At 45.5% G+C, this 27,509-nt stretch overlaps 1 protein-coding gene across 1 annotated transcript in view; it reads right to left on the reverse strand.

The window, feature by feature from the left end:
* Positions 1-27,509, reverse strand: part of LOC122945830 (putative methyltransferase DDB_G0268948) — a 219,575-nt gene that overhangs the window by 15,370 nt on the left and 176,696 nt on the right. The window contains exon 9 of the mRNA XM_044305057.1: positions 25,789-25,926. Coding sequence (XP_044160992.1) covers positions 25,789-25,926 — 138 coding nt within the window. The remainder of the gene's footprint in view (positions 1-25,788; positions 25,927-27,509) is intronic.

The raw sequence follows: 27,509 nt of genomic DNA on the forward strand, positions 1-27,509 counted from the left end.
AGTTCACTACGTCACAGATTAAATTTTTCAGCGCACTGCAGATGTGGCACTGGTAATGTCACTGTCAGAAGCGGACACAGTCTATTGAAAAAGTACACTATGTCAGATATTTTTGGGATGCGCACATTTTACACTGGAGATGTGGCTCAGCTAATTTGGCTGAATACCGCAATGTGCCGAGCATTGAGATGCTCGAGTTAAACTGGTGTTCAGCCGAGCATGCTCGATCAACATTAGGAAAGATCATTTAAAGTGTGGGAAAAGGATAGAAAGGCATTAGCTACACTACAGGGAGAGAGCAAGGACCAATAGGGGAGTGTAAAGCATGGGTAATAGGAGCATTTGTTGCACTAATTGGGGATCCAAATTGCACTATATGATAGCTCAGTAATTCCAGCAAACCTTGCTTGTTATTGTGGTAAAAGTGCTGTGTGATACACCCCAAAACAGGTTGTATTAATAGGAAACAGAAGAAGTACAAGTTATTAGCCGTTCTGCAGTGAGTTTACACTGTGATACAGCCATTTTTGGGGTGTATTAATAGGAAATGTAACTACGTGTTATTAGCCGTTCTGCAGTGAACTCACATTGTGAAAAAGCCATTGTTGGAGTGTATTAATAGGAAATATAACTTCTCTGGGGGGTCGCTCTGGTAGACACTGGGGAGCTGTGCAGGAAGCAGGGACACAGACAGGATTAAGTCAGATTTAAGAGTTATTTTGCACTTCTATATTTAAACATAAGAATACCCTTTACAAATAAGCATAAACAAATCTTGCTTGGTTGAGCAAGTACCTAATACAAAAAAAAAATCCCTGACTATACGTGGGATCGGCTACCCAGCCCACGGGTACAAATGGCAAGTATTGGGTGGCACATGCAATACCTTCTGCAGTTTAGCAGTCAGCTTCTCCAGGTATGGCCACACTGCTCCGCTCGAGACTGAATTAGGCCCCAACGACCCATGTGACCAGCAGCTGTGGGCTATGCAAGCCCAGGTGGAATGAGCGTCCCACTGCCAACCTCACTCACTCCATTATAGGCAGGTCCCAGTACGTATTTTACAATCTGTCTGTTAGCTATGACTAACGGACAAAATAGACTATCAACCCTGCTTATCCGGTGTCTGGATTAACCCCTCGGTTCCCAGAGACACACCAAAAGGCTTATCACACACAGTTTAACTAATTTCAATGGCAGATATTGGTTGTCCCAATCCATACCCTTCTCACACTTCTTTATTAGCCGTTCTGCAGTGAATTTACCCAACTGTAACTGGCAGTGGGACAACGGAAAAGGTTGGCCACAGCAGCCTCTTTATTAACGAACATGTTATAAACATGAACATCATGAAACATATTAAACCCAGATAGGTTGTCAGGAGAGGAGGTCATGGTTGCCCTGACATCCCCATTTGCAACACACAGACTCGGGGATGATCACTTCCGGTATCCGGAAACAGATTCCTTATATCACTCGTTGGAAAGGGGGGACAGACGCAAAAACCATTGATAGCAAACAGCTTAATCATACGACCCCTTCCCTGCTGATCGGACATACTGTATTTTTTGCTTTATAATACGCACCTGATAAGACGCACCCCAAATTTTAAAGTAGGACTCTCTTTGTACTACCCAATGGAGCAACCCATGGGCAGACATACTGTAAAAACGGTCATCCCACATGCAACCCAAAAGGTGAAAACCCTCAAAATGCACTGGTAATAAATGGAAAGCCGCTTCAATATCAGTCTTGGCCATGAGGGCTCCCGCCCCGCACAGACATACCTAATGTTATTTTATTATTTTTTCCTGTTTTATATCCTGTCAAACAGACCAATGTTTTTATACATGGTCATTGAAAATAATTTTTTCTTTTAAATATGTGTTTTTTTTTCCCCTATCTATTGAGTGTGAGGCCACAGTGTGGTGATAGTGTTCTACAATGGCTATATTTTCTACATCATCTGATCTCTTTGTAGTTACGATCATGGGTATTGAATGTGGATGTATTCTGTTGCAGATAAGCTATCTGCAGCAGAGTATATCTATATGTTTAATGGTGTCCCAACTCAGATATGAATGGGGTTGATACATAAAGAAATATGTTTTGTTAGGTTTATATATTAAAAATACTATCGGTCATTATTTTATAATTATGGGTAATTAAGAATAAAATATTCACACCATAAATAACTAAATAAATAAATAATAAATAAATAATAAGAAAAAATATTGATCATTAGGAAGATACACGGAGAACGTGAAAATGGAAGCAGTATATCAATCCAAATGTAAATGAGAAATAAAATAAGATGTTAACAGTAAAATCAAATTAAAATTAAAAACGAACCGAGTATTGAAGAAAAACATTGATTATGTTCAATACTAAGAAGGAGATTAGATTTCATATAATCATCCTGTCCATTTTTTTTCCTCTTTAAAAACTTGGATTATAGTGACAGTATATTTTCTTTAGGAATACTAAGAGGATCGCTTGAAAAGGACTCCTCCATACAACAAGAAGTAAGAGAAACACTACGAGGCAGCGCTATCAATTAACCCTAATGCTGGTCATGACCCTTTGACTGCCGAACAAGCGCAGACTAGGACATGAATTCACACCAGGCGATTCCCAAGTGTATATGGGAATATAACTTGCCTAGGGCCATGGCTACCCTGATGTGTTTCAATTGGATTGATACAAACAACCATATAACGGAATATACGTATATATATACTGGCAATCTCATAGGGTCTTACCTGATTGTATCAGTGGACTTTTGTTTCTCATTTTTGTTTCTTATTTCCTTATTTTTATTTATTTTTATATTTATATTTTTCTGTATTCTGTCCCATTTCTTACATGTATATCTTTGTTTCCTTGCATCTTATATTCATTGGGGATACCCACTCATATACCTATATATTCATAAATGTTCGGATATGTGTTTTAAATCTGCCTTATAGACAACAATATACATATATATCTTTTCTACCACTCCTGGGCCAATATCTCTGATGTATCTAGATAGTAAAACCATATGATTTTAAACTGTTTAAATTGTTTAACTGTTTGGTATGTTTAAAACAAATTTATATGTTCTTATATCACGGGAGAAATGTTTGCACAGGTGCCTTGCATGGTTTTGATTGTCTTGGCGCCCAACCCACCTCCCCAGAACTCCTCCTGGGGGCGGAATAGCGGGAACTGGACCCTATTTCAGTGATCACCATGCAGGACACCTAGATCATGACTAAGGACACTTGTGTCCGAAACGCGTTGATTGCCTGGGATTAAGCGGGAGCCTGTGCCACTGATTGCTGTATATATGGAATATTGCTGAATAAAGATTGGGAATTTTTCTACGTCCACGCTTGGTGCTGGAGCCTCTTTTTTCAATTGAATCTGCTACACGGACTGACTTGGGTCCGCCCCGTGCACAGCTACATTGGACATGTGAGGTGAGCTGGCTTTTCTTCCTTTGCATATACCTAATCCACCACCCGGTCAAAAGAGACATATACTACCAAACTCAACTCCTGTCCAATTGATGGAAAACCCCGCCGGATAGGGCAAATGATGGGTCAGAATTTATTGGGTTCCTTTTTGGGCACCACTCCTAAAAGAGAGACCCGCAAGTGTGGCCACGGCGGGTCAAGAAACGAACCCGCCTTTCCTGCCAAGGTAACCTCCTCGGCTAACTTATCCGCCATCACGTGACGGTGCTGTCAGGCTGACTTCAGGTTCAGAGGACGAAAAACTGGTGCGTTGGGCACAAAAGGGATTTTGAAACCCAAACTAAAACCTTCCTCCAAAAACTGGGCCAAGTCCCTGTCTGGATAATCACTTAGAAACTGGAGCATCGCTTCGAGTCTGAGTCGTCGTCCCTTTTTCCAGCAGAATCGCCGGGACGAGGTCTGGCGTTGCGCTTAAAACACTTTGCTTGAACACTCATTTCTCCGCATGTCACACACACTCATGCTTAAAAACACCACAAGACCCCGAAGCCACAATGTCCCACATTGAGTATGAACCCCCGGCCCCTGAACGAAAAGGCTGTGCAGGAGCCCGCGCAGCCACCATCAAAACGCATCCACAAGGAGATATCCTTGTGGTCCCACCGCAAAGGGGGACGGACTGCCTTGTGCTTATGGAATTATTCATTGTGCCAGAGCCAGGCCACGCCACCATAAACCCGATAGGCTTCGCCTTTTGAGTCCATGTAACAAAAAAGGGCCGAGCAATTCTGAGGAGCACGTTCACCAATAACACTGGCCAATATGGCGAACTCCTGAAGCCAAAATGGAAAAAGTGTGCGGTAGCAAACAATACCGACGAGTTTCCTCCTCCTATTTCTTACTGTTTTCCTCTGACCAAATCAAATTTCTCAAGGGGGAACAAGGTAAATATCTTGACATACTCGTCTTTCCATATTTTCTCCTGCACTTCCTTCTTTAAATGGTCCCCGATCAGACCATCAAAGCAAACAAACTCTGCCATGGGCCACATCCACCATATGCACCAAAGGGTTACTCACTCCCTTTGAGGCCCCTACCAATTCAAAATTAAGCTTAACCTCCCACTGACACCCGCAGCAACTGCCAGAACATTAACTCCAGCGGCGGCCCCTGTCCTAAGTGGTTCTGATAGCACTCACCTAGTGCAGTACCCAACCATGCTGACACCGACAAAATCTGAGGCTGGAGAACAGGAGGCCTAAAGCTTGAAATTCCAGCTAAAAATTGCGCAAACGCCTCCCCAGTCTCATGGCAACTCCCCATTAAGTGTGGAGCAAGTGACGACCCCAACACATTCAACAAAGACAAAATAGAAGAGGATATAGAAAGGGGAAGAGACACCGCAGTGGACTCGCCTGACTGACTCGGGACAGGATCCAAAACAGCAGTCAGGTCAGATGGGACGCAGTGCACCAGCACTGCATCTGCTTTTGTGACATTCAAATCCAAGCTTGAAATACTGCAATAATCTGGTTTAAAAAATAAAAATCACCCATTTTTGGCACTATCCTACATCTGGTGCCTTTGCAGCATTAGTCAGTGTGCAATTTAAGCTAGAAATACACCTATAATTTTCTGGGTTTTCAAAAACACCCTTTTCGGGCAAAATACAATTTTACAGCCCTTGCTGCATCTGCACGTGTAAAATTCAAGCGTTATATACTGCTGTCATATTCGGTTATAAAAAATATATATATACAAATATTTTGGGCAAAATACTTAATTTTGCTGCCTTTGCTGGATATCTAATTGTGAGATACACCCTTTAGATACTGTTCTGCTATTAAATACCCATTTAGGGCAAGATCCTGAATTTGAGAAATAGGAGGAGAGCGTCAAATAAGGGACATGGGCCAGGGCATGGTGCTGCTGGTGGAGCTCCTGTTGCAGGGAGAGGATGTGGTCGATCTGTGCCAGCTACACGCACAAGTGAAACCCCTTCCACAGGTGCGAGTAGGCGACAGAACCTGCAGCGGTATTTGGTCGGGCCTAATGCAGCTCCACGAATGGCGAGGCCAGAACAAGTACAGGCGATAGATTGGGTGGGAGACAATGTGAAGGAACTGGAGGCACTGTCAGCAACCCAGTCTCCTGCTGAAAGATCAGAGTTGGAACCTGCAGCAGATGTCCATCAGTCTTTTATCTCACCCCCTTGAAAATCAGCCAAGCAGTCTGAGCCCCAAGTCATGCAGCAGTCTCTTCTGCTTTTTGATGACTTAGCAGGGTTTCCCAGGGCCATCCACCTATCCCTGCCCCAGAAGTGGAAGAGATGCCCAACCATTTATCTTTCAAGATGAGTACATGGGAGGACCATCACAGCAAGTCTCGGATGATGACAAACACAGGTGCCAACTGCTGTGGCTTTCAAAAGTGTGCAGACTGACAAGGAGGGCAGGGGTGAAGACTGGGTGGAAGATTGAGGACGATGAGGTCCTCAACCCCACATAGAATCAAGGTCACGCGACTGACCTATGTAGTTTGGAGGAAGAGGCGGTGGTCACACAGAGCCACCAGCACAGCAGAAGAGGGAGCAGGGTGCAGAAGCGGAGCGGCCGCCCCCTAGACAGTAGGCCTGCTACTGCCCACCGCAGCAAGGGACCGAGCACACCAAAGCCAGCTCCAAGGAGTTGCATGGCAGTTCAGACAATGTGCTGATGACAAGACACGAGTGGTTTGCATGCTGTGCTATCAGAGCCTATAGCGAGGCATAAACGTTCTCAACCTGCATGACCAGGCAACTAAGTGCAAAGCATGAGCTGCAGTGGAGTAGACGCCTCAAAAACCAAGAAAGGCCTCTGGTAGAGTTGAGCAGACACCTGGATGTTCGGGTTCGGGTCCCGAACTTGACCCCGAACCCCATTGAAGTCATTGGGGACCCGAACCTTTGAGCACTAAAATGGCTCTAAAAAAAGGTCACGGAAAGGGCTAGAGGGCTGCAAATGCCAGCAAAATGTGATTAAGGGCATGGCAAGTGCTCTGCAAACAAATGTGGATAGGGAAATGACTTATAACAATAACAAAATATGTAAAAATTGAAACTAATAATCTTGATCTATGAGGACGAGGTCCATATGGAGTAGGAGGTTGAGGAGGCGGTGGATGTGGCTTTGTAGGTGGAAGTGGCGCTGGCGGAGGTTGTGCTAAATATATGTCTAGACAATACACTGGCTGCAGGGCAGGCCAGCACCTCCAAGGCGTAAAGGCCAAGCTCAGACCATGTGCCCAATTTGGAGACCGAGAAGTTGCAGGGGGCAGAACCAGTCAGTTTGTGTAGGCGTGTGCAAACATACTGCCCCACCATGTCGCACCTCCCTGTGATGTTCACCATCCAATTTGATATCTGCTCTATCAACTTTCGATGTTCTTTTTGCGCCTACCATGTTGATCACGGTTAGCAGCAAATCAGGGTTCCACCCCGGAGAGGGAGCACGAGAAAGAGTCAGATAAATGGTTAAAAAATTTTTTTATAGAGTGGAAATATGGGACAAGTTATTGAAGCGCAAATGTGGGACAAGTTATTGAAGCGCAAATGTGGGACAAGTTATTGAAGCGCAAATGTGGGACAAATTATTGAAGCGCAAATGAGGGACAACTTGTTAAAGTTTAAGCATTGAATGAAAGGAGGTGGCGCGCATCAATTAAAAGAATAATTTCTGATATTTTATTCTCAGTCACCTATGCAGAGCAGGGGTTTATTCACGTCCAAAATTGTTTAATGTCAACCCAAGAATGTAACAGAAAAATTTGTGAAATTTATTAAGCTGTCAACTAGGTAGAGGAGGGGTATATTACACCCAAATATTGGTGAATTTCACCTGAAAATGTAACAGATGAAGTAGTGAAATTACATAAAATACATACAAATCCCCCAAAATATATTTGATTTATGAGGTGGAGATCCATATGGAGTAAGAGTTTGAGGAGGCGGTGGACGTAGCGTAGGTGGAAGAAGCATTGGAGGACGAGGTACCCAACACTTTTTTTATTTTTTTATTAGGGTACACTCCAAAAGAGTGTGAAATATCCAAAATACAAGAATGAGCAATTGTGCTGCAGTATAACAATGGCTGGTTAAGGCCAGTATACATGTATATTATGCACAAGGTACAGACAAGTCCTGTGGGATCCATGCCTGGTTCATTTTAATGAAAGTGAGCTTGTCCACATTGGTTGTGGACATGCTGCTGCACTTGTCTGTGAGGTCGCCCCCTGCTGTGCTAAACATGTTCAGATAATACACTGGCTGCAGGGCAGGCCAGCACCTCCAAGGCGTAAAGGGCAAGCTCAGGCCACGTGCCCAATTTGGAGACCCAGAAGTTGAAGGGGGCAGACCAGTCATTCAGTACGTGTAGGCGTGTGCACACATACTGCTCCACCATGTTGGTGAAATGCTGCCTCCTGCTAAGATGTTCCATATGAGCTGGTGGTGCTGGTTGTTGTGGCGTGCTGACAAAGCTTTTCCACATTTCGGTCATGCTAACCCTGCCTGCTGAGGTGCTGGCGGTGCCCCCAGCTGCGTTGGCGACCTCTTCCTCCTCCTCTGCCTTGTGCCTCCACTGTGCACCTGCTGTCAGGTGGGAATGCCACCAGCAGTGCATCTCCCAGTATGCGCTTGTACTCACGCATCTTACGATAACGCTCCAGTGAGGGAATTAAGGACAGTACGTTGTCCTTGTAACGGGGATCCAGCAGCGTGGCCACCCAGTAATCAGCACAAGTTAGAATGTGGGCAGCTCAGCGGTCATTGCGGAAACACTGCAGCATGTAATCGCTCATGTGTGCCAGGCTGTCCAGAGGCAACGTAAAGCTGTCCTCTGTGGGAGGTGTATCGTCTGTCTCCTCTGTATCCCCCCATCCACGCACCAGTGATGGCCATGAGCTGGTCTGGGTGCCACCCTGCTTGAACAAAGGTTCCTCCTCCTCCATCTTCTCCTCATCCTCCAGAACTGAGCCCTGGCTGGACAATTGTGTACCTGACGTTTGTGGGTGCAGGAACCCACCCTCGGAGACACTTGTGAATGACTGGCCGGAAAACCCTACGAAATGATCCCTCTTCCTCCTCCTGTGCCACATCCTCTTCCATCATCGCCAGCAGCGTTTTTTTCAAGGAGGCATAGAAGTGGGACACTATTGCTGAGAACAGCGTTCTCGGCACTTGCTATGTTGGTGGAGTACTCGAAACAGCGCAACAAGGAACACAGGTCTCGCCTGGCGGCCCAGTCATTGGTGAAGTGATGCTGTTCCACAGAGCGACTCACCTGTGCGTGCTGCAGCTGAAACTCCACTATCGCCTGCTGCTGCTCGCACAGTCTCTCCAGCATGTGCAAGGTGGAGTTCACGTCGCATAAAAGGTGGTGAGCGGGAAGGCCAAAGTTACGACAGAAGATCAGCAGCAGGGCGAGAATGCTGAAAGCGAGCACAGACGGCCCGCACTTCATGCTGCAGCTCTGACATATTGGGGTAATTTTTAAGGAATCTCTGCGCCACCAAATTCAGCACATGCACCAGGCAAGGGATGTGCGTCAAACAGGCAGATGTGCTACGAGATTTCGCCCATTATCGCACGCTACCAGGCCGGGCTTGAGGCTCGGTCTGTTGTTCAAGGCCAGTCCACAGCTCCTGCGCTGTGTAGGGTTTGTCCCCCAAACAAACAGATACGTTTTAAAACTGCCTGCTGTCTTTTACACCTGGCTGTGCTGAAGTTGGTGGTGAAGGTGTTACGCTGACTGGATGAGGAGCCGGTAGAGGATAAGGAAGCTGAGTAGGAGGAGGAAGCGATAGGAGGCAAACTGAAGCACCCTGCAATCCTTGGTGGTGGAAGGACATGCGCCAAATTGCTATCCGCCTCAGGCCCAGCCAAAACTGCATTTACCCAGTGTGCTGTTATGGAGATATAATATACACTCACCTAAAGAATTATTAGGAACACCTGTTCTATTTCTCATTAATGCGATTATCTAGTCAACCAATCACATGGCAGTTGCTTCAATGCATGTAGGGTTGTGGTCCTGGTCAAGACAATCTCCTGAACTCCAAACTGAATGTCAGAATGGGAAAGAAAGGTGATTTAAGCAATTTTGAGCGTGGCATGGTTGTTGGTGCCAGACGGGCCGGTCTGAGTATTTCACAATCTGCTCAGTTACTGAGATTTTCACGCACAACCATTTCTAGGGTTTAGAAAGAATGGTGTAAAAAGGGAAAAATGTCCAGTATGCGGCAGTCCTGTGGGCGAAAATGCCTTGTTGATGCTAGAGGTCAGAGGAGAATGGACCAAATGATTCAAGCTGATACAAGAGCAACGTTGACTGAAATAACCACTCGTTACAACCAAGGTATGCAGCAAAGCATTTGTGAAGCTACAACACGCACAACCTTGAGGCGGATGGGCTAAAACAGCAGAAGACCCCACCGGGTACCACTCATCTCCACTACAAATAGGAAAAAGAGGCTACAATTTGCACAAGCTCACCAAAATTGGACTGTTGAAGACTGCAAAAATGTTGCCTGGTCTGATGAGTCTCGATTTCTGTTGAGACATTCAAATGGTAGAGTCCGAATTTGGCGTAAACAGAATGAGAACATGTATCCATCATGCCTTGTTACCACTGTGCAGGCTGGTGGTGGTGTAATTGTGTGGGGGATGTTTTCTGGGCACACTTTAGGCCCCTTAGTGCCAATTGGCCATCGTTTAAATGTCACGGGCTACCTGAGCATTGTTTCTGACCATGTCCATCCCTTCATGACCACCATGTACCCATCCTCTGATGGCTGCTAGCAGGATAATGCACCATGTCACAAAGCTCGAATCATTTCAAATTGGTTTCTTGAACATGACAATGAGTTCACTGTACTAAAATGGCCCCCACAGTCACCAGATCTCAACCCAATAGAGCACCTTTGGGATGTGGTGGAACGGGAGCTTTGTGCCCTGGATGTGCATCCCTCAAATCTCCATCAATTGCAAGATGCTATCCTATCAATATGGGCCAACATTTCTAAAGAATGCCATCAGCACCTTGTTGAATCAATGCCACGTAGAATTAAGGCAGTTCTGAAGGCAAAAGGGGGTCCAACACCGTATTAGTATGGTGTTCCTATTAATTCTTTATGTGAGTGTATAATATCCCTGACCGTGCTTACTGTTCCACGTATCCATAGTGAGGTGCACCTTGCCACAGATGGCGTTGTGCATTGCACACCTGATTTTGTCCCCCACTTGGTTGTGCAGGGAAGGGACGGCTCGCCTGGAAAAGTTTCGGCGGCTGGGCACTACTTACTGTTGGACAGCCACCGCCATAAGGCTTTTAAAACTCTGTCTCCACCAGACAGAATAACAGCATTTTAAAGGCCAGTAATTTTGAAATGCTGGCATTCAGGGCCAGGGATCGCAGGTGGGTACTTCCTCTTCCGCTCCAGTGTTTGGGAGATGAGAGCTGAACGATTCGGTGGGACATTGTGCAGATGCTTGGTGACCCAGATGGTGGTGTTGCTGGCAGATCCTCTGTTTGCAGGGTGGCAGATGGCACTGTCACTCTAGAGGTGGATGAAGAGGCCGAGGCTGCAGCAGAAGAGGAAACAGGAGAAGCCAGAGACTAGGGTTGAGCTAACCCGAACTGTAAAGTTTGGGTTCATACTCGGACCCTGAACATTTCAGTAAAAGTTAGGGTTCGGGTTCGTTGTTCGGCGATTTCTTGCCGCTTTATGAAAGGCTGCAGAGCAACCAATCAACAAGCATTTAACTCTGTGCCCTTAGAAGCCATCAAAGCCATGCCTACTAATTGCATGGCTGTGATTTGGCCAGTGCAGCATGTGACCCCAGCCTCTATAGAAGCTGGTGTCACGTAGCGCTGCTTGTCACCCTGCTGTGCTTAGTGTAGGGAGAGGATGCGGCTTCTGCTTTGAGGGAGAGAATAGGACAATCTTTAAATCAGAACTCCAATTGAACTCAGCAATCTATATAGATTAGTTTTGTGGGTGCAGTGCATAATCTTTTTACCCTGCCCTGAGCCCAGTGACAGAAAAAAAAAATTACTTTTATCCACCTGTTAGTTAGGTGGGTGGCAGCAGCCATTTTATGCAATCTCAATGCACCAGCTGGACGGGCCCTGCTAAATGCTGCTGGAGCCCCCTGCTACAAGACTCAGGAGTAAACGTTCCCTGGATAAAGAAAGAGAAAGTATCAGACTACAGAAAGCTATGTACAGAAGAAAGGAAAAGTTCCATTCAGAATGCATCAATTTGGCTGCGTTTGGTCTCCGTTGCGCTTTTGGAGGGGGGACACTAAAAACACAGCTTGCAGCGTTTTGGTGGTGACCGCCTGACAATGCGGAGCCAAACAGATCCATCCTGACTTGCAATGTAAGTCAATAGGGACAGATCTGTTTTCACTGACACAATATGGTGCAATTGAAAACGGATCTGTCCCCCATTGACTTTTAATGTAATTTAAAACTGATGCATTTTGACTTAGACTTTTTTTTTTTTATAATGCAAACGTAACAGTTATGAACGGATACAAGCGTTTGCATTATTGGTGCAAATCCGTCTGTGCAGATACAAGACGGATCCGCACCGAACGCCATTGTGAAAGTAGCCTAAAGCTGTTGTTCAACGTTATAACAAGTCTGGACTCCATTTCTTCCACCAACTACCCCTTGACTTTGCTTTGCACAACCACGCCTGGGATTCCAGCATATGAGCACCGCGACAAGTGCAACACCTTTAAGGGACATTAGGCCCCCATACACTACTCTGGCATTCCTACCCTGGGTACCATCCACATAACTAAAAAGAGGACTCTGTCCCTTGTTGCTTCAATGCAACTGGCGTCACAAACACTTAGAGAGTAGTAGATGCATGGAATAGCCTTCCTGCAGAAGTGGTAGCTGCAAATACAGTGAAGGAGTTTAAGTATGTATGGGATAGGCATAAGGCCATCCTTCATATAAGATAGGGCCAAGGGCTATTCATAGTATTCAGTATATTGGGCAGACTAGATGGGCCAAATGGTTTTTATCTGCTGACACATTCTATGTTTCTATACCATCTTAAAGGGATCCCATGGACGTTAACTTCTGTGTGCTGCACACTCATCCAGCGGCGCAGAAACTAAATGTGCTCCTGGTCAAGTTGCTGGTACTGCAGTCCCTCCCTTTACAAGTGGTGGACTGTCCACCTTTCAGAGAACTGATTGGTTGTGCCGAGCAGAGGTGGAGAGTCCCAAGCCATCATTTCTTTGGCAAAAAGGCAGTACCATCCCTGCACACATGTTGGACAGAAAGTAGGCCAGTCCTTAAGCCTGTCTGTGTCTGCAATAACTACGTGGAGCTATAACTACGGTCAAGGACAATATGTGTCCTTTACGGCCCACTGGGTAAATATAGTTCTTGCGCAGCCACACCAACAACTTGGCTAGGTGACACCACTGCCCCCTCCACGTTCTCAAGCTGTGGGTCCTGCGCCAATGTCCGCCTCTGCCTCCTCATCCTCCACTGTATCCCCAGCCTCCACTGCAGGGACAATTCACAGTGCCCCTCCATTATACCACATGTGCAGGGCACTGCGGTGTCACACTGTTCTGCACCTAGTTTGCCTAGCCGAATGGAGTCACACAGGGGAAGAACTGCTCCATGTCCTCCATCAAGAAATCGAATCCTGGCTTTCTCCTCTCCAACTCAAAATTGGAACAATGGTCACTGACAACGGGAAGACCATGGTGCGTCAAGGAGGTCTGAGCCAAGCGCCCTGTATGGCGCACGTGTTTAATCTAATTGTAAAGAGGTTCCTGAAGTCTTCCATCCATCTGCAAGACATCTTGAAAATGGCCAGGAAACTGCATGCACTTCAGCCACTCTTAAACTGCAAAGCACACCCTCCTTGAGCTGCAAAGTCAGAATGGTGTTCCCAACATCAGCTGATATGCAGCGTTTCCACCCATTGGGACTCCACCCTCCATATCTTGGACCGATTATATGAACAGAGAGAGAAAAGGTCATAAACAATTTCTTGATGATACAAGCAGACAGAGGTACTCCCCTGTATAACTTCGATGTTAGCCAGTGCCATCAGATGCGTGACACCTGCCGTTTGCTCGGGACCTTTGAGGAGGCCACTTTGTCAGTCGCTAGGACTATGGGATGAACCACATTATTCCACTGGTTCATGTCCCGGAACAGATGCTGCTAAATCTGGCTTTCCAGGGGACAGGAGACTTGGGGACTACATGTGTCACATAAGCCCTGTGGGGGCTGAAATGGAGGAGGAGGGGGACATTTGTGCAAAGGCAATGTGTAGAGAAATTGGTGGTTTTTCTGCACAGGTGACGGGAGAGGAGGAGCAGGAACAGCTGGAGGAGCTACAGGGCGATGGGGAAGGCAAAGCAGATGACCCAGACACACCGTGGCAGTATGCAGTTGATATGGAGTAAGGGAGTCCCTCCGAGTCACTTTCTCAAATATGAGAAATGATGCATGCTCAGTTGCTTGCGTAGTGACAGCCGAATTGTCACCATTCGGCAGAGGGATAACTACTGTCTCTCCATTAGGTTAGACCCTTGTTACCGGTTTAAAATGGGGGCCTTTTTTCCACCTGCTGAGAGGGCGGACAAACTGAACCATCATCGAAACATCCTATGTATTCAGAAGGCCGCTGTCTATGTGTGCCATTGCCCATTCTCATGAAGGTCTGACCGGTGGGTCCGTCTGCGCTCATGTTCCACTGCGATGGCTGCTTTGGGGGGGGGGGGGAATTTGGGCAGGAGCAGTACCAGCTCCATCTGCAACAACTTAAGTCTAGAGTCTCTGATGAGCAGTTTTCTTTACTCGCTTAGTGATTAAAGTACTTGCTAGCAGCAGCAGCTAGACATGGAGCACAACCTGAATGTCACGGACGGTGTACAGGGAACAAGGCAAAGCAACAAGCATAAATGACTCGCTGGATCCAAAAGCTAAGGAACAAAAGGGAGACCCCTGCAGAAGACCTGACACTTTCCCTGGCTGCTCAGCCTATGCAAAGATCCGAATGGTGGAAGTTTGCATAGCCACGTACCTTGACTATATAATCCCTGAGCACCCTACAATAGTGAGGGGACACGACCACCAGCTCCCTACACAAGATACGGAGGGAGTCAGGGTCACCTGGGATCCAGCAAACAGAAAATAACAAATAAATGTTCAAACACTTAGCTTTGTAACAGACAGGAGAACAAGACCAGCATGCACACACACTCCAGGAAGAAGTATAAGCCGCCCAGAAAAGCATTCTGGGGAGGAATTTAAAGGGAAGCAATTAGTCCAACACATGACAGCTGAGAGAGGCTAACGAGATGAGCAACTGAACAGCACAACAAGAGAACTCAAGGAGGAGGTTCTGAAAGGCCTCTGTCAGAGCTTCTCAGCTGTCTGGTTGTGACACTGAATCAGCAGGTGGAATACTTAGACTTCACCCCGACACCCCACATCAAAGATCTCCTGGACTACTAGGCAGCCAAACTTAATTTGTTGCCGCAACTGGCCAAGTTTGCCATGGACAAGCTTTCCTGCCCGGCCAGTAGTGTGGCAACAGAACAGGTGTTTAGTGAGGTGGGTGCCATAGTTACCCCCAAGGAGAACTCACCTTTCCACCCAAAATGTGGAGAAACTGACCTTTATGAAGATAAATCAGGCGTCGATCAACCAGGATTTCCACACACCAGTGCGTGATGCATCAGACTAGATCATCCATGGTGCCACACCCAAACTTTGCCAAAAGAGAACATTGAACAGTAAGGCCTCATGCACACAACCGTTTTTTTTAAGGTCCGCAAAAACGGGGTCCGTAGGTCCATGATCCATGACCGTTTTTTCGTCCGTGGGTCTTCGTTGATTTTTGGAGGATCCACGGACATGAAAAATGAAAAAAAAATCAAACTCAAGTTTGCCATTGAAATGATAGGAAAAAACGGACACGGATCACTGACACGGATGACAATCTTGTGTGCATCCGTGTTTTTTCACGGACCCATTGACTTGAATGGGTCCGTGAACCGTTGGCCGTGAAAAAATAGGACAGGTCATATTCTTTTCACGGCCAGGAAACACGGATCACGGATGCGGCTGCCAAACGGTGCATTTTACGATTTTTCCACGGACCCATTAAAAGTCAATGGGTCCGCGAAAAAAAACGGAAAACGGCACAACGGCCACGGATGCACACAACGGTCGTGTGCATGAGGCCTTAGGCCGAGTTCACACTTCATTTATTTGGTCAGTTACGGGCCAAAACTGATCAAATTATTCAAGTGTGGAGTGATTCTAAGGCTACTTTCACACGGATCTGCACCTATAATGCAAACGCTTGCATCTGTTCAGAACGGATCTGTCTGAATAACAGCTTTTTTAGATCTGAGTTTTCACATAGTGAAAACTCAGATCTGACAGTATATTCTAACACAGGTATTCCCATGGTGACCCCTGAGGGGTTAATTGTGTGTATCATGGCCCCCTGTAAGAGATCAGGTGCTGCCAGGCAGCAGGGGCCAGACCCCCCTCCATCCCCAGTTTTAAATTCATTGGTGGCCAGTGCAGCCCCCCCCCCTCCCTCCCTGCCCTGTATTAAATTCATTGGTGGCCAGTGCAGCCTCCCCTCTCGCACCCCCAAATTAAAATCACCCCCTCCACCATCATTGGTGGCAGCAGAGAGTTCCGATCGGAGTCCCAGTTTAATCGCTGCGGCTCCGATCGGTTACCATGGCAGCCAGGACGCTACTGCAGTCCTGGCTGCCATAGTTTCTTAGCAATTTTAGAAGCATTATACTTACCTGCGCTGTCTGTGGCCGGCAGGTCGCTCTTCTTACTGGTAAGTGAAAGGTCTGTGCGGCGCATTGCTTATAGCACAGACCTGTCACTTACCAGTAGGAGAAGCGCACAGCCAGCCACAGACAGCGCAGGTAAGTATCGATCGGAACTCTCCGCTGCCACCAAATATGGGGGGGGGGGGGAGATTTTAATTTGGGAAGGGGGGGAGAGGGGAGGTCGCACTGGCCACCAATGAATTTAATACTGGGGGGGGAGGGGGGGGCACACTGGCCCGGCACCTGATGGGTTAATTGTGCTGATCACAGCCCCCTGTAAGAGATCGGATGGTGCCAGGCAGCAGGGGCAGTCATGTACACAGTTTTTAGTATATTCTTACTTGAAGCGTCTCCGTCGCCATGGGAACGCCTCTGTGTTAGAATATACTGTTGGATCTGAGTTTTCACAATCTAACTAAAATTCGATGGTATATTCTAACAGAGACATTCCCATGGTGATGGGGACGCTTCAAGTTAAAATATACCATCGGATTGGAGAAAAGAGTATTACACTCACCGGTAATCCGGTTTCCTGGAAGTCTCCATGACACCAAGTCCTGAGATTGACTTCTTTCTGATTGGACAGGAAAAACTGAGCGGTTAAAAACCCCACCCCCTCCCTACATCGCCAGTGTATTATAACGAAAGCCCCAGGATGAAAGGATCATAGACATTAACAGAAAAAAAGAGTGGGATGTATGTGGTGTCATGGAGACTTCCAGGAAACCGGATTACCGGTGAGTGTAATACTCTTTTCCCCAGTCGTCTCCATGACACCAAGTCCTGAGAAAATATCAAAGATACTATTAGGGGGGTAAGATGGCAGAAAGGACTTTACGTCCAAATCTTAGGTCATCATTGGCAAATAAATCTAGTCTGTAGTGTTTAGTAAAAGTATGAACTCTTTTCCAGGTTGCTGCTCTACAAATCTGTTGTAGAGAGGCTGAAGCTTTTTTCCGCCCAGGAGGCAGCCATGCCTCTAGTGGAATGCGCTTTTAGGGAAGTAGGGACATCTTTCCCTTGAACTTTATATGTTTCGGAGATGGCCAGTCTAATCCATCTGGAGATAGAACTTTTTGCCGCTTGTTTCCCCTTATTAGGACCTGAAAACTGTACGAAAAGATTTTTGTCTACTCTCCAATGTTTGGTAGCTCCCAGGTACTTTAGGACCGCTCTCCGAACATCTAATGTGTGGTAGGTGATTTCCTGATCATTTTTCGTATTGTCACAAAATGAAGGAAGAACAATGTCCTGGCATCTATGGAAGGTCGAAACTACCTTGGGAGGAATGTCGGATCTAATTTGAGAACTAACTTGTCCTGAAATACTGAAAAGAACGGTTCTTGGATGGACAAGGCCTGTAGCTCACAGACCCTTCTGGCAGAAGTTATTGCAACCCAAAAAATTGTTTTGACAGCCATTTGATGTGGGTAGAGTCCATAGGTTCAAACGGATCAGAGGTTAGACCCCCCAGTACCGTATTGAGATTCCATGGGGCCACCATGTTTTTAATCGTAGGTCTGATCCTATCCACTGCCTTAAGGAATCTAGATATCCAGGGATGTTCTGTTAGCTTGGTATTATAAAGTGCTCCTAGAGCCGATACCTGGACCCTAAGGGTATTGGGGGGATAGACCTAAATCTAGCCCTTCCTGAAGGAATTCTAGGATTAGTGGGATATTGGCCCTGAACTGGTTGAAGGAGGTTCCAGACCAATCAGCACATTTTTCCCATATTTTTAGATACTTGTCATTGGTACTTTGTTTCCAGCTAAGGAGTAAAGTGCTCACTACTTTCTTAGATAAACCTAGCTTTAATAAGTTGAATTCTTCAGAATCCAGGCTGTTAACTTTAGTATTTTCAGGTCTGGGTGAGTAATGGGTCCCTGACTTAGAAGGTCCGGCCTCAGAGGTAGAAGGAGAGGGGCTTCTATGCTGAGGGCTTTTAATAGAGAAAACCAACTTCTCTTGGGCCAAAGGGGGTTATCAGGATTAGCGTACAATTCTCTTTCAAGAACTTCTGCAGTACTCTGGGGATGAGTGGAAACTGAGGAAATGCGTAAACTAAATTTGTTGTCCAATTCTGGTTGAAGGCGTCTACTGCCAGAGGATGATCCCTGGGGTTGAGGGAGAAGAATTGATTTAACTGATGATTTCTCTTGGATGCAAACAGGTCTACCGTCAGTCTGCCCCATTTCTTCGTGATTAGATGGAAGGTTTCCGGGGCTAACATCCATTCTCCAGGGTCTAACGTGCCGACTCAGGTAATCGGCCTGAATGTTTAAAGATCCCTTCAGATGTACCGCTGACAGACTGTACGTTCTCTTCTGCCCAGGAGAATTTTTTTTTTGCCAGGCACTGTAGTAGACGATGCCTTGTGCCTCCCTGGTGTTGGATGAAGGCCACAGCTGTAGCTTTGTCCGAGTAGATTAGGACGTGACAACCTGCTGACAACCGACTCGTGTGCTTCAGTGCTTCCCAAACTCCCCTTAGCTCTTTGAAATTTGAGGATTGCTGTTTCACGTAACACTTCCATGTTCCCTGGTAGGCGTTTCCCTGGACGACTGCTCCCCAACCTTGGAGGCTGGCATCTGTTGTGATTACTAGAGGGAGATCTTGTGCCCAAAATATCCAATTCTTTAGGTTGTTTTTGATGAGCCACCAATTTAGTGACTTTCACATTCGAATCTAAGAATATTTGTCTCTCTAGAGTCAATTGCAATCTGTTCCACTTGCCTAAAATGAATTTTTGGAGTGGCCTTAGATGGAACTGTGCCCAGGCTACAGCTGGGATGCATGCTGAGACTCCCTAACACTTTCATGGCCTGCCGTATGGAACAGAATTTCTCCTTCTTGAAATTCCTTAAGGTTGTTTGAAGTTTTATTATCTTTTGAGGTGGAAGAAAGGATCTTTGGGAAACTGTGTCTAAAGTTATACCCAAAAATTAAATCAGATTTTTCCCAATTTTTCCCAATTGATGAGCCAACCTAGGCTCTGTAGATGGTCCAGGACCAACCTGAGATGGATTTCCAAGGTCTCTATGTTGTCTGCAACTACCAGTAGGTCGTCCAGATAGGGGATCACACAGATTGCCTTTTCTCTCAAGATCGCCAAGGTTTCCGCCATTATCTTTGTAAAAATCCTTGGGGCAGATGAGATCCCAAAGGGGAGACACTTGAACTGAAAGTGTTGAATGTTACCCTCCAACTTTAATCGCAAACCTTAGGAATTTCCTTGATGACCTGTGAATTGGGACATAATAGGCATCCCTTAAATCTATTGTGGCCATGACTGCGTCCTTTTTTATAAGCTTCACTGCCGACTTCAGAGTTTCCATTTTGAATTTTTGGTATCTCACATATTTGTTTAGGTATTTTAAATTTATTATCACTCTGGATTTCCCGTTCGGTTTCCTTATGATGAAGAGACGGGAATAGAATCCCATTCTTGTCTGATTTTTTGGGACAGGTTCTATCGCGGGTAAGCTCAATAATTTTTTTATGTCGTTTTTTAAGGTACCAACTTGACATGGGGGAAGGGTAGTGACCACATATTTCTGTGGAGGGGGAGAGAGTAGATCTATTAAATAACCCTCTTCTATAATATTTAAGATCCATGTGCTGTTACATGCTCCCAAGATTCTAGGAAGGAGCCGAGTCTTCCCCCCACTGTTGGATGTGGAGGCTTCAGCACGATTCGGGTTGAAGAGGAAATTTCTTCCCCTGCCTCCCTTCGCATAGCATCACCTCCCGGTCTTTCCTTTATCTTTTTTATTCTCAGGCTGAAAAAAATCGGTCACGAAAGTGCTGCCTTTTTTGTTTATATCTCTCCTCTGGAAAACCCCTTTTTTTATTTGTCGCATTTTCTAGGATTTTATCTAAATCTTCCCCAAAAACATACTGACCATGAAAGGGGAGTGCGATTAATTTATTTTTAGACGTGATATCTCCCGACCACGCTTTAAGCCATAATGCCCGTCTCGCTGTATTGGAGAGAACAGCTGTTCGGGCGGACAGTTTGACTGATTCTGCTGCTGCGTCTGCAAGAAAAGAGGTTGCCATCTTTAATAGCTCTCTAAAGCTCTCTAAAATTTGATCACGCGTGTCTTATTGATTAGATGCATCTCCAGCTGCTCTAGCCATAAGTTTAGTGTTCTGGCTAAACGCGTAGAAGCAACGCCCGATTTGAGAAGGGCCGCCGTAGTCTCCCAGGTCTTTCTTAATAGACTCTCCGCTTTCCTATCTAGAGGGTCTTTTAACTGTGCCGAGTCCTCAAAAGGTAGAGCCGTATGTTTTGCCACCTTAGCCACTGGTGTGTATACTTTCGGTATAGTCTCCCAGTCAGTACAGTCCTCTTGGCTAAACGGGTAGCGCCTCTTAATTCCCCTTGGAATAAAGGATCCCTTGTCCGGTTTCTCCCACTCTGATCAAATTAATTTCTGGACACTATCTGGTACTGGGAAAACCGCTTTCTTCCTTTCTCCTAGTCCCCCAAAAATTTCTTGTTGGGTAGATTTTGGAGTCTTTGGCATCTCCATCTGAATGGTGGCCCTGATAAGCTTGTCAATGTCTTCTGGATTAAACAGGAAACGCTTGTATTCACCCTCTTCATCTGAGGATGCGGGGTGTTTTTGTATTGACTCAGAGTCTGAGACCGCCAGTTCCTCAGAGTCCGAGTCCAAGATAAGTGATTTATTACTACGGGTGTCCTGAGGAGGAGTAATTTTTGGAGGAGTAGGCGGTTTAGGCCAGCTGAACCTCTTTAACTACTTTCCTAATGTCTTCAAATAGGCTGGAAGATTCGGACTTGATGACACTGGATGTACACTCTTTACACAGGGGTTTAGATCCAGTGTTAGACAATCGTTTGCAGCAGATACCACATTTTCTAGCCTTTCTAGTGGTAGTAGCCGAATCCTTTTCTCCCTGAAAAGGTAAGGGAGGAAAGGATGAGCAGACCGAACCATCAATACAGAGCATGTGCCTGAGAGCAGGCTACTCACGGTCCCAGGGTTTGATGCAGGCTCGGTTCCCGTGAGGGGGGTACTCATTCTGACTCCCGACCGCTCCAGAGATGCTCCTCAATACGGGTGAGCCGCACTATGCAGGGCACCATTGTACAGGTCCTGTGAGGTTTTATAGCGTTCTCTAGCCTCCAAGACCTGTGGCGCATGTGGATGACGTCAGTACGCATGCTCCGCCCCCGGCGTCTAACGTCACCCGCCGGCCGGAAGGGACACATCTCAGTGCCGATCCGCCGCTTTCTCTTTCCCCCCTGCATTAAGCCCTCCTGGGCCGCCGCAGAGGGAATCTTCGCAGGGGGCATACTGCTTATGCGCCAGAGCCCAGGCCTAACCGGAGGGAGGAGGGAGATCTGCCCTGCAGATCCGACCTCGGCCTGAATGAGAAAAAATCCAGGTGAGCCCGATTCGAGCTCCATGTACCTCTCCTGCTTCCTATCCTGATGGGACAGGAAAAACACTGGCGATGTAGGGAGGGGGTGGGGTTTTTAACCTCTGTTTTTCCTGTCCAATCAGAAGGAAGTCAATCTCAGGACTTGGTGTCATGGAGACGACTGGGGAAAACTCTGATCCGATGGTATATTAATAGGGACTCCTGACTTTACATTGAAAGTCAATGGGGGACAGATCCGTTTGCAATTGCACCATATTGTGTCAATGTCAAACGGATCCGTCTCCATTGACTTGCATTGCAAGTCTGGACGGATCCGTTTAGCTCCGCACGGCCAGGCGGAGACACGAAAACGCTGCAAGCTGCGCTCGGGTGTCGGCCTGCTGAGCGTAACGGAGGCCAAACGGAGCCAAACTGATGCATTCTGAGCGGATCCGCATCCACTCAGAATGCATTGGGGGTGTACGGATCCGTTCGGGGCCGCTTGTGAGAGCCTTCAAACGGAACTCACAAGCGGAACCCCGAATGCAAGTGTGAAAGTAGCCTAAGGCCTCTTTCACACGGGCGTTGCGGGAAAATGTGCGGGTGCTTTGCGGGAACATTGTAATGCGTTTTGCACTCGCGTGAGAAAAATTGGGCATGTTTGGTACCCAAACCCGAACTTCTTCACAGAAGTTCAGGCTTGGGATCGGTGTTCTGTAGATTGATATTATTTTCCCTTTATAACCATGTTATAAGGGAAAATAATACATTATGAATACAGAATGCATAGTAAAATAGCGCTGGAAGGGTTAAAAAATGAATAAAAAATTAAATTTAACTCACCATCATGGTGATGGATCATGTGATGACCGGAGTGACGTCACTACAGGTCCTGTTCTCCACACAGCTAGGATGAAGCCAGAACGAGATGCCGGCTTCTCGATCAAGTGGACTAAGGCGAGTTAAATTATTATTATTTTTAACCCCTCCAGTGCCATTTTACTATGCATTCTGTATTCAGAATGCTATTATTTTCCCTTATAACCATGTTATAAGGGAAAATAATAATGATCGGGTCTCCATCCCGATAGTCTCCTAGCAACCCTGCGTGAAAAATCACACTGCATCCGCACTTGCTTGCGGATGCTTGCGATTTTCACGCAACCCCATTCATTTCTATGGGGCCTGCGTTACGTGAAAAACGCACAAAATAGAGCATGCTGCGATTTTCATGCAACAAAAATCACCGCTCATGTGAACAGCCCCATAGAAATGAATGGGTCGGGATTCAGTGCGGGTGCAATGCGTTCAACTCACGCATCACATCCGCGTGGAATACTCGTCCGTGTGAAAGGGGCCTAAGAGTGTCACCTGTCATCTGCGTGTCATACTGACTGACCGTACTGTTTCACTACCATAGTGGACTCCCTATGCATGTTACTGCAAGGCACAATGCTCTACATCACTATACAGGTTCTCTGCAGCCAGGAAAGACATTTTCTAACAGATTCAAACAAATTAGGATTGAATCAAATTTTTGGGAAAATTTCAATTTCACTCATCTCTATATATAATGTAGTAGGAACCTTGGAAAAGATTCAAAATGATATGAAATTGAAAAGAAAACACTATTCTGCCATGGTTTCATGGGTTTTGTTTTTAAGTTGTTTCCTATGTGGTAAAACTCATTTCAGGCCCATGTAAATAATATTGCCCTCTCAACATTCAGTCCCATAGAAAGGACATCACTACCTCAGACCCCTGTAACATTCAGTCCCATGTAAATAACATCACTGCTTCCCCCAGCCCCCTCAGACATACAGTACAGACCAAAAGTTTGGACACACCTTCTCATTTAAAGAGTTTATTATTTTCATGATTCACACCGAAGGCATCAAAACTATGAATTAACACATGTGGAATTATATACATAACAAAAAAGTGTGAAACAACTGAAAATATGTCATATTCTAGGTTCTTCAAAGTAGCCACCTTTTGATTTGATTACTGCTTTGCACACTCTTGGCATTCTCTTGATGAGCTTCAAGAGGTAGTCACCTGAAATGGTCTTCCAACAGTCTTGAAGGAGTTCCCAGAGATGCTTAGCACTTGTTGGCCCTTTTGCCTTCACTTTGCGGTCCAGCTCACCCCAAACCATCTTAATTGGGTTCAGGTCCGGTGACTGGAGGCCAGGTCATCTGGCGCAGCACCCCATCACTCTCCTTCATTGTCAAATAGCCCTTACACAGCCTGGAGGTGTGTTTGGGGTCATTGCCCTGTTCAAAAATAAATGATGGTCCAACTAAACGCAAACCGGATGGAATAGCATGCCGCTGCAAGATGCTGTGGTAGCCATGCTGGTTCAGTATGCCTTCAATTTTGAATAAATCCCCAACAGTGTCACCAGCAAAGCACCCCCACACCATCACACCTCCTCCTCCATGCTTCACGGTGGGAACCAGGCATGTAGAGTCCATCTGTTCACCTTTTCTGCGTCGCACAAAGACACAGTGGTTGGAACCAAAGATCTCAAATTTGGATTCATCAGACCAAAGCACAGATTTCCACTGGTCTAATGTCCATTCCTTGTGTTCTTTAGCCCAAACAAATCTCTTCTGCTTGTTGCCTGTCCTTAGCAGTGGTTTCCTAGCAGATATTCTACCATGAAGGCCTGATTCACACAGTCTCCTCTTAACAGTTGTTCTAGAGATGTGTCTGCTGCTAGAACTCTGTGTGGCATTGACCTGGTCTCCAATCTGAGCTGCTGTTAACCTGCGATTTCTGAGGCTGGTGACTCGGATGAACTTATCCTCCGCAGCAGAGGTGACTCTTGGTCTTCCTTTCCTGGGGCGGTCCGCATGTGAGCCAGTTTCTTTGTAGCGCTTGATGGTTTTTGTGACTGCACTTGGGGGACACTTTCAAAGTTTTCCCAATTTTTCGGACTGACTGACCTTCATTTCTTAAAGTAATGATGGCCACTCGTTTTTCTTTACTTAGAATTTCTATTATGGCAAGAAAAAAGCAGCTAACAGTCTATTCAGTAGGACTATCAGCTGTGTATCCATCTGACTTCTCCACAACGCAACTGATGGTCCCAACTTCATTTATAAGGCAAGAAATCCCACTTATTAAACCTGACAGGGCACACGTGTGAAGTGAAAACCATTTCAGGTGACTACCTCTTGAAGCTCATCAAGAGAATGCAAAGCAGTAATCAAAGCAAAAAGGTGGCTACTTTGAAGAGCCTAGAATATGACATATTTTCAGTTGTTTCACACTTTTTTGTTATGTATATAATTCCACGTGTGTTAAATTCATAGTTTTGATGCCTTCAGTATGAATCTACAATTTTCATAGTCATGAAAATAAAGAAAACTTTGAATGAGAAGGTGTGTCCAACTTTTGGTCTGTACTGTACATCACTCCCTCCCACAGCCACCTTCAACAAAGTCCCATGTAAATAACTTCCCTCCCTTCAGCCCTAACATACAGTCCCAGTTTAATAACTCCCAGCATTGCTCTGCATCTTCCTTCACTTACCTCTCCTCATGTAGCAGACATCAACACAGCTTGTGTTCTTCAGGTCATCTCCTCTTCACTGCTGTCACTGCACTGGTTACATGAAGGCGACATCATCGCAGGTCCTTCTCAACCACTGCCTGTTTTACTGGTCACATGACCTATGATGTCTTCACAGGTCCTTCAGCTCTTCCAGTGCATTCGTTTCAATTGTATTGCCGTCCTGAGGAAGGCAATACAGTTGTATCTAGCTAGCAGGCAGGACATGGGAAAAAACATCAGGGGCCCAGGCCCCGAATGTTTTAACATAGAAATGCCCCTGGGATATGGCCACAGAGGGTTTCTGCATGTAGTTTTGAAAGTCAACCAAGAATTAATAAAAATAAAAATGAGAAGTTGTATCTGTCCTTTATACTTGCTCTCCTTTTGTTATTCAATCCTAATTTTGGCTTCCAAAATTGGTTCAGGAAACCTGAATGTGTGGTTGTACCCTTGTAAGGAAACAAAGCATGTATTTATACTACACCTTTTGTCAGTCTGTATAAGAAACTGCTCTGCTTTTTTCGCATCTTTCTCCATGAATGCCTCAAACATGCAAATTGACTGGATAAATCCAATAATTTCAGAAATGGACATCTGCATTGTGACTGGTATATCAGTGATCCTGTCAGAAAAAAATAAAATGATGTGCTTGCAATATACACTGTAGTATGTTATTAAAAATAAAAATGAATTCAGCAGATTTGCAACTAATCATCCTTTAATGGGAACCGGTAACCTACAAAAACCATCTGAAGCCGCCAGCAGTACCTGAGAGTAGCGAGCAGTGTGTTGGACAATTGTTTTGTTCCTGAAGGTAGATGCGGCAAAAGCTCTGCCCCTTTGCTGTTACTAACAGCCAGCAGTTTGGCTGGCTTTGCCAAACTCTCTGCATAAGCGCCGTCAGTCACAGCAAAGGGGCAGGGAAGAGGGTGTTACCTTGACTTCAAGCATGTCTAAAGAAGCGTGCCGGCAGGGTATAAAATAAAGTTTTCAGAGCTTTTGCCGCATCTGCCTTCAGGAACAAAAAAATTATCACAAACACACTGCTGGCTACTCTCAGGTACTGCCTGGCGGCTTCAGATGGTTTTTGGAGGTGACAGGTTCCCTTTAAGTGTGCCTTTGCATGCTTGTGAATTGGATTCAGAAATCTCAGGTACTGAAAATTATTTCCATTCATGTGAATGAGGGAGAAAGCACATTGATTTCTGCAAGCCCTGTTCGGGTGAATGAAACTGATTTTCAGTCACGGAAATTTCTGCAACAAAATCTGCAGCGTGTGAAGGCTACATGTAGTCTAAATACTACAGATAAAAATATATGCTTGAATTATCTTAGAAATAAAATATATATAAAAATAAAACATTTTTGAAAATAAAACAGGATACAATGTTTCCCGTCAGCAGATTTTTAAGCAATTAATTATGCTTTAAGGGTAAAACCACATGTTGTATAAATACTGTGGATTTTCTGCAGCAGATTTTCATTTGAAAAACCACATTTGAAGAACATGCAAAGTAGCTGACATTTCAGATCTCTCATCCACGTGCTGCTGAGAAAACCCACTACCGCAAGCTGACATCTACTGCGTGCACTGGTGAACTGAACAGTGCTACAAGACAGGGTCAAATGTTGAAATAGTAAAGTAATAAAAATGTATCTGTTTATGTATCACCTCTGTTATGTTAAAACCATAGAGAAAACTTTGTGGAGGATTTTTTTTTCCTGTCTAATATAACAGATCCTCTGCCAAAACTGACAAAAATGGATGCAAAATGAGCACAACAGATGCTCAAAATAAAGGAATTTTTTATTTCAAATTCTGCTCTGATTGATCAGGAGAACAGAAAACATTTATTAAGACAGACATTTTATACCATCTCCTACCACTGAGCACAAGCCTGACCAGACTGGGCATGTTTGCATAGGATTGACCGATGCAGACTGAAGGAGGACATCATTTGGAAAAGAACAAGTAAATATCTTATGTGCTTTGGGTCAGAGATGTTATCTTCTCCCATTTTGACGAATGAGGTGTATGTAAATTTTAATTGGGCGTTACCAGTATTTGTAGTCGTGCTCATTACCATGTTTAAAGGGACACTGACAGGCCCAATATGAATATTTAGAGATATAGAGTTGTATGTATGTATGTATGTATGTATGTATGTATGTATGTATTAATTATATATACATATACACACACAC

The sequence above is a fragment of the Bufo gargarizans genome, chromosome 8 (assembly GCF_014858855.1).
Source record: "Bufo gargarizans isolate SCDJY-AF-19 chromosome 8, ASM1485885v1, whole genome shotgun sequence".
NCBI classification, from domain to species: Eukaryota; Metazoa; Chordata; class Amphibia; order Anura; family Bufonidae; genus Bufo; species Bufo gargarizans.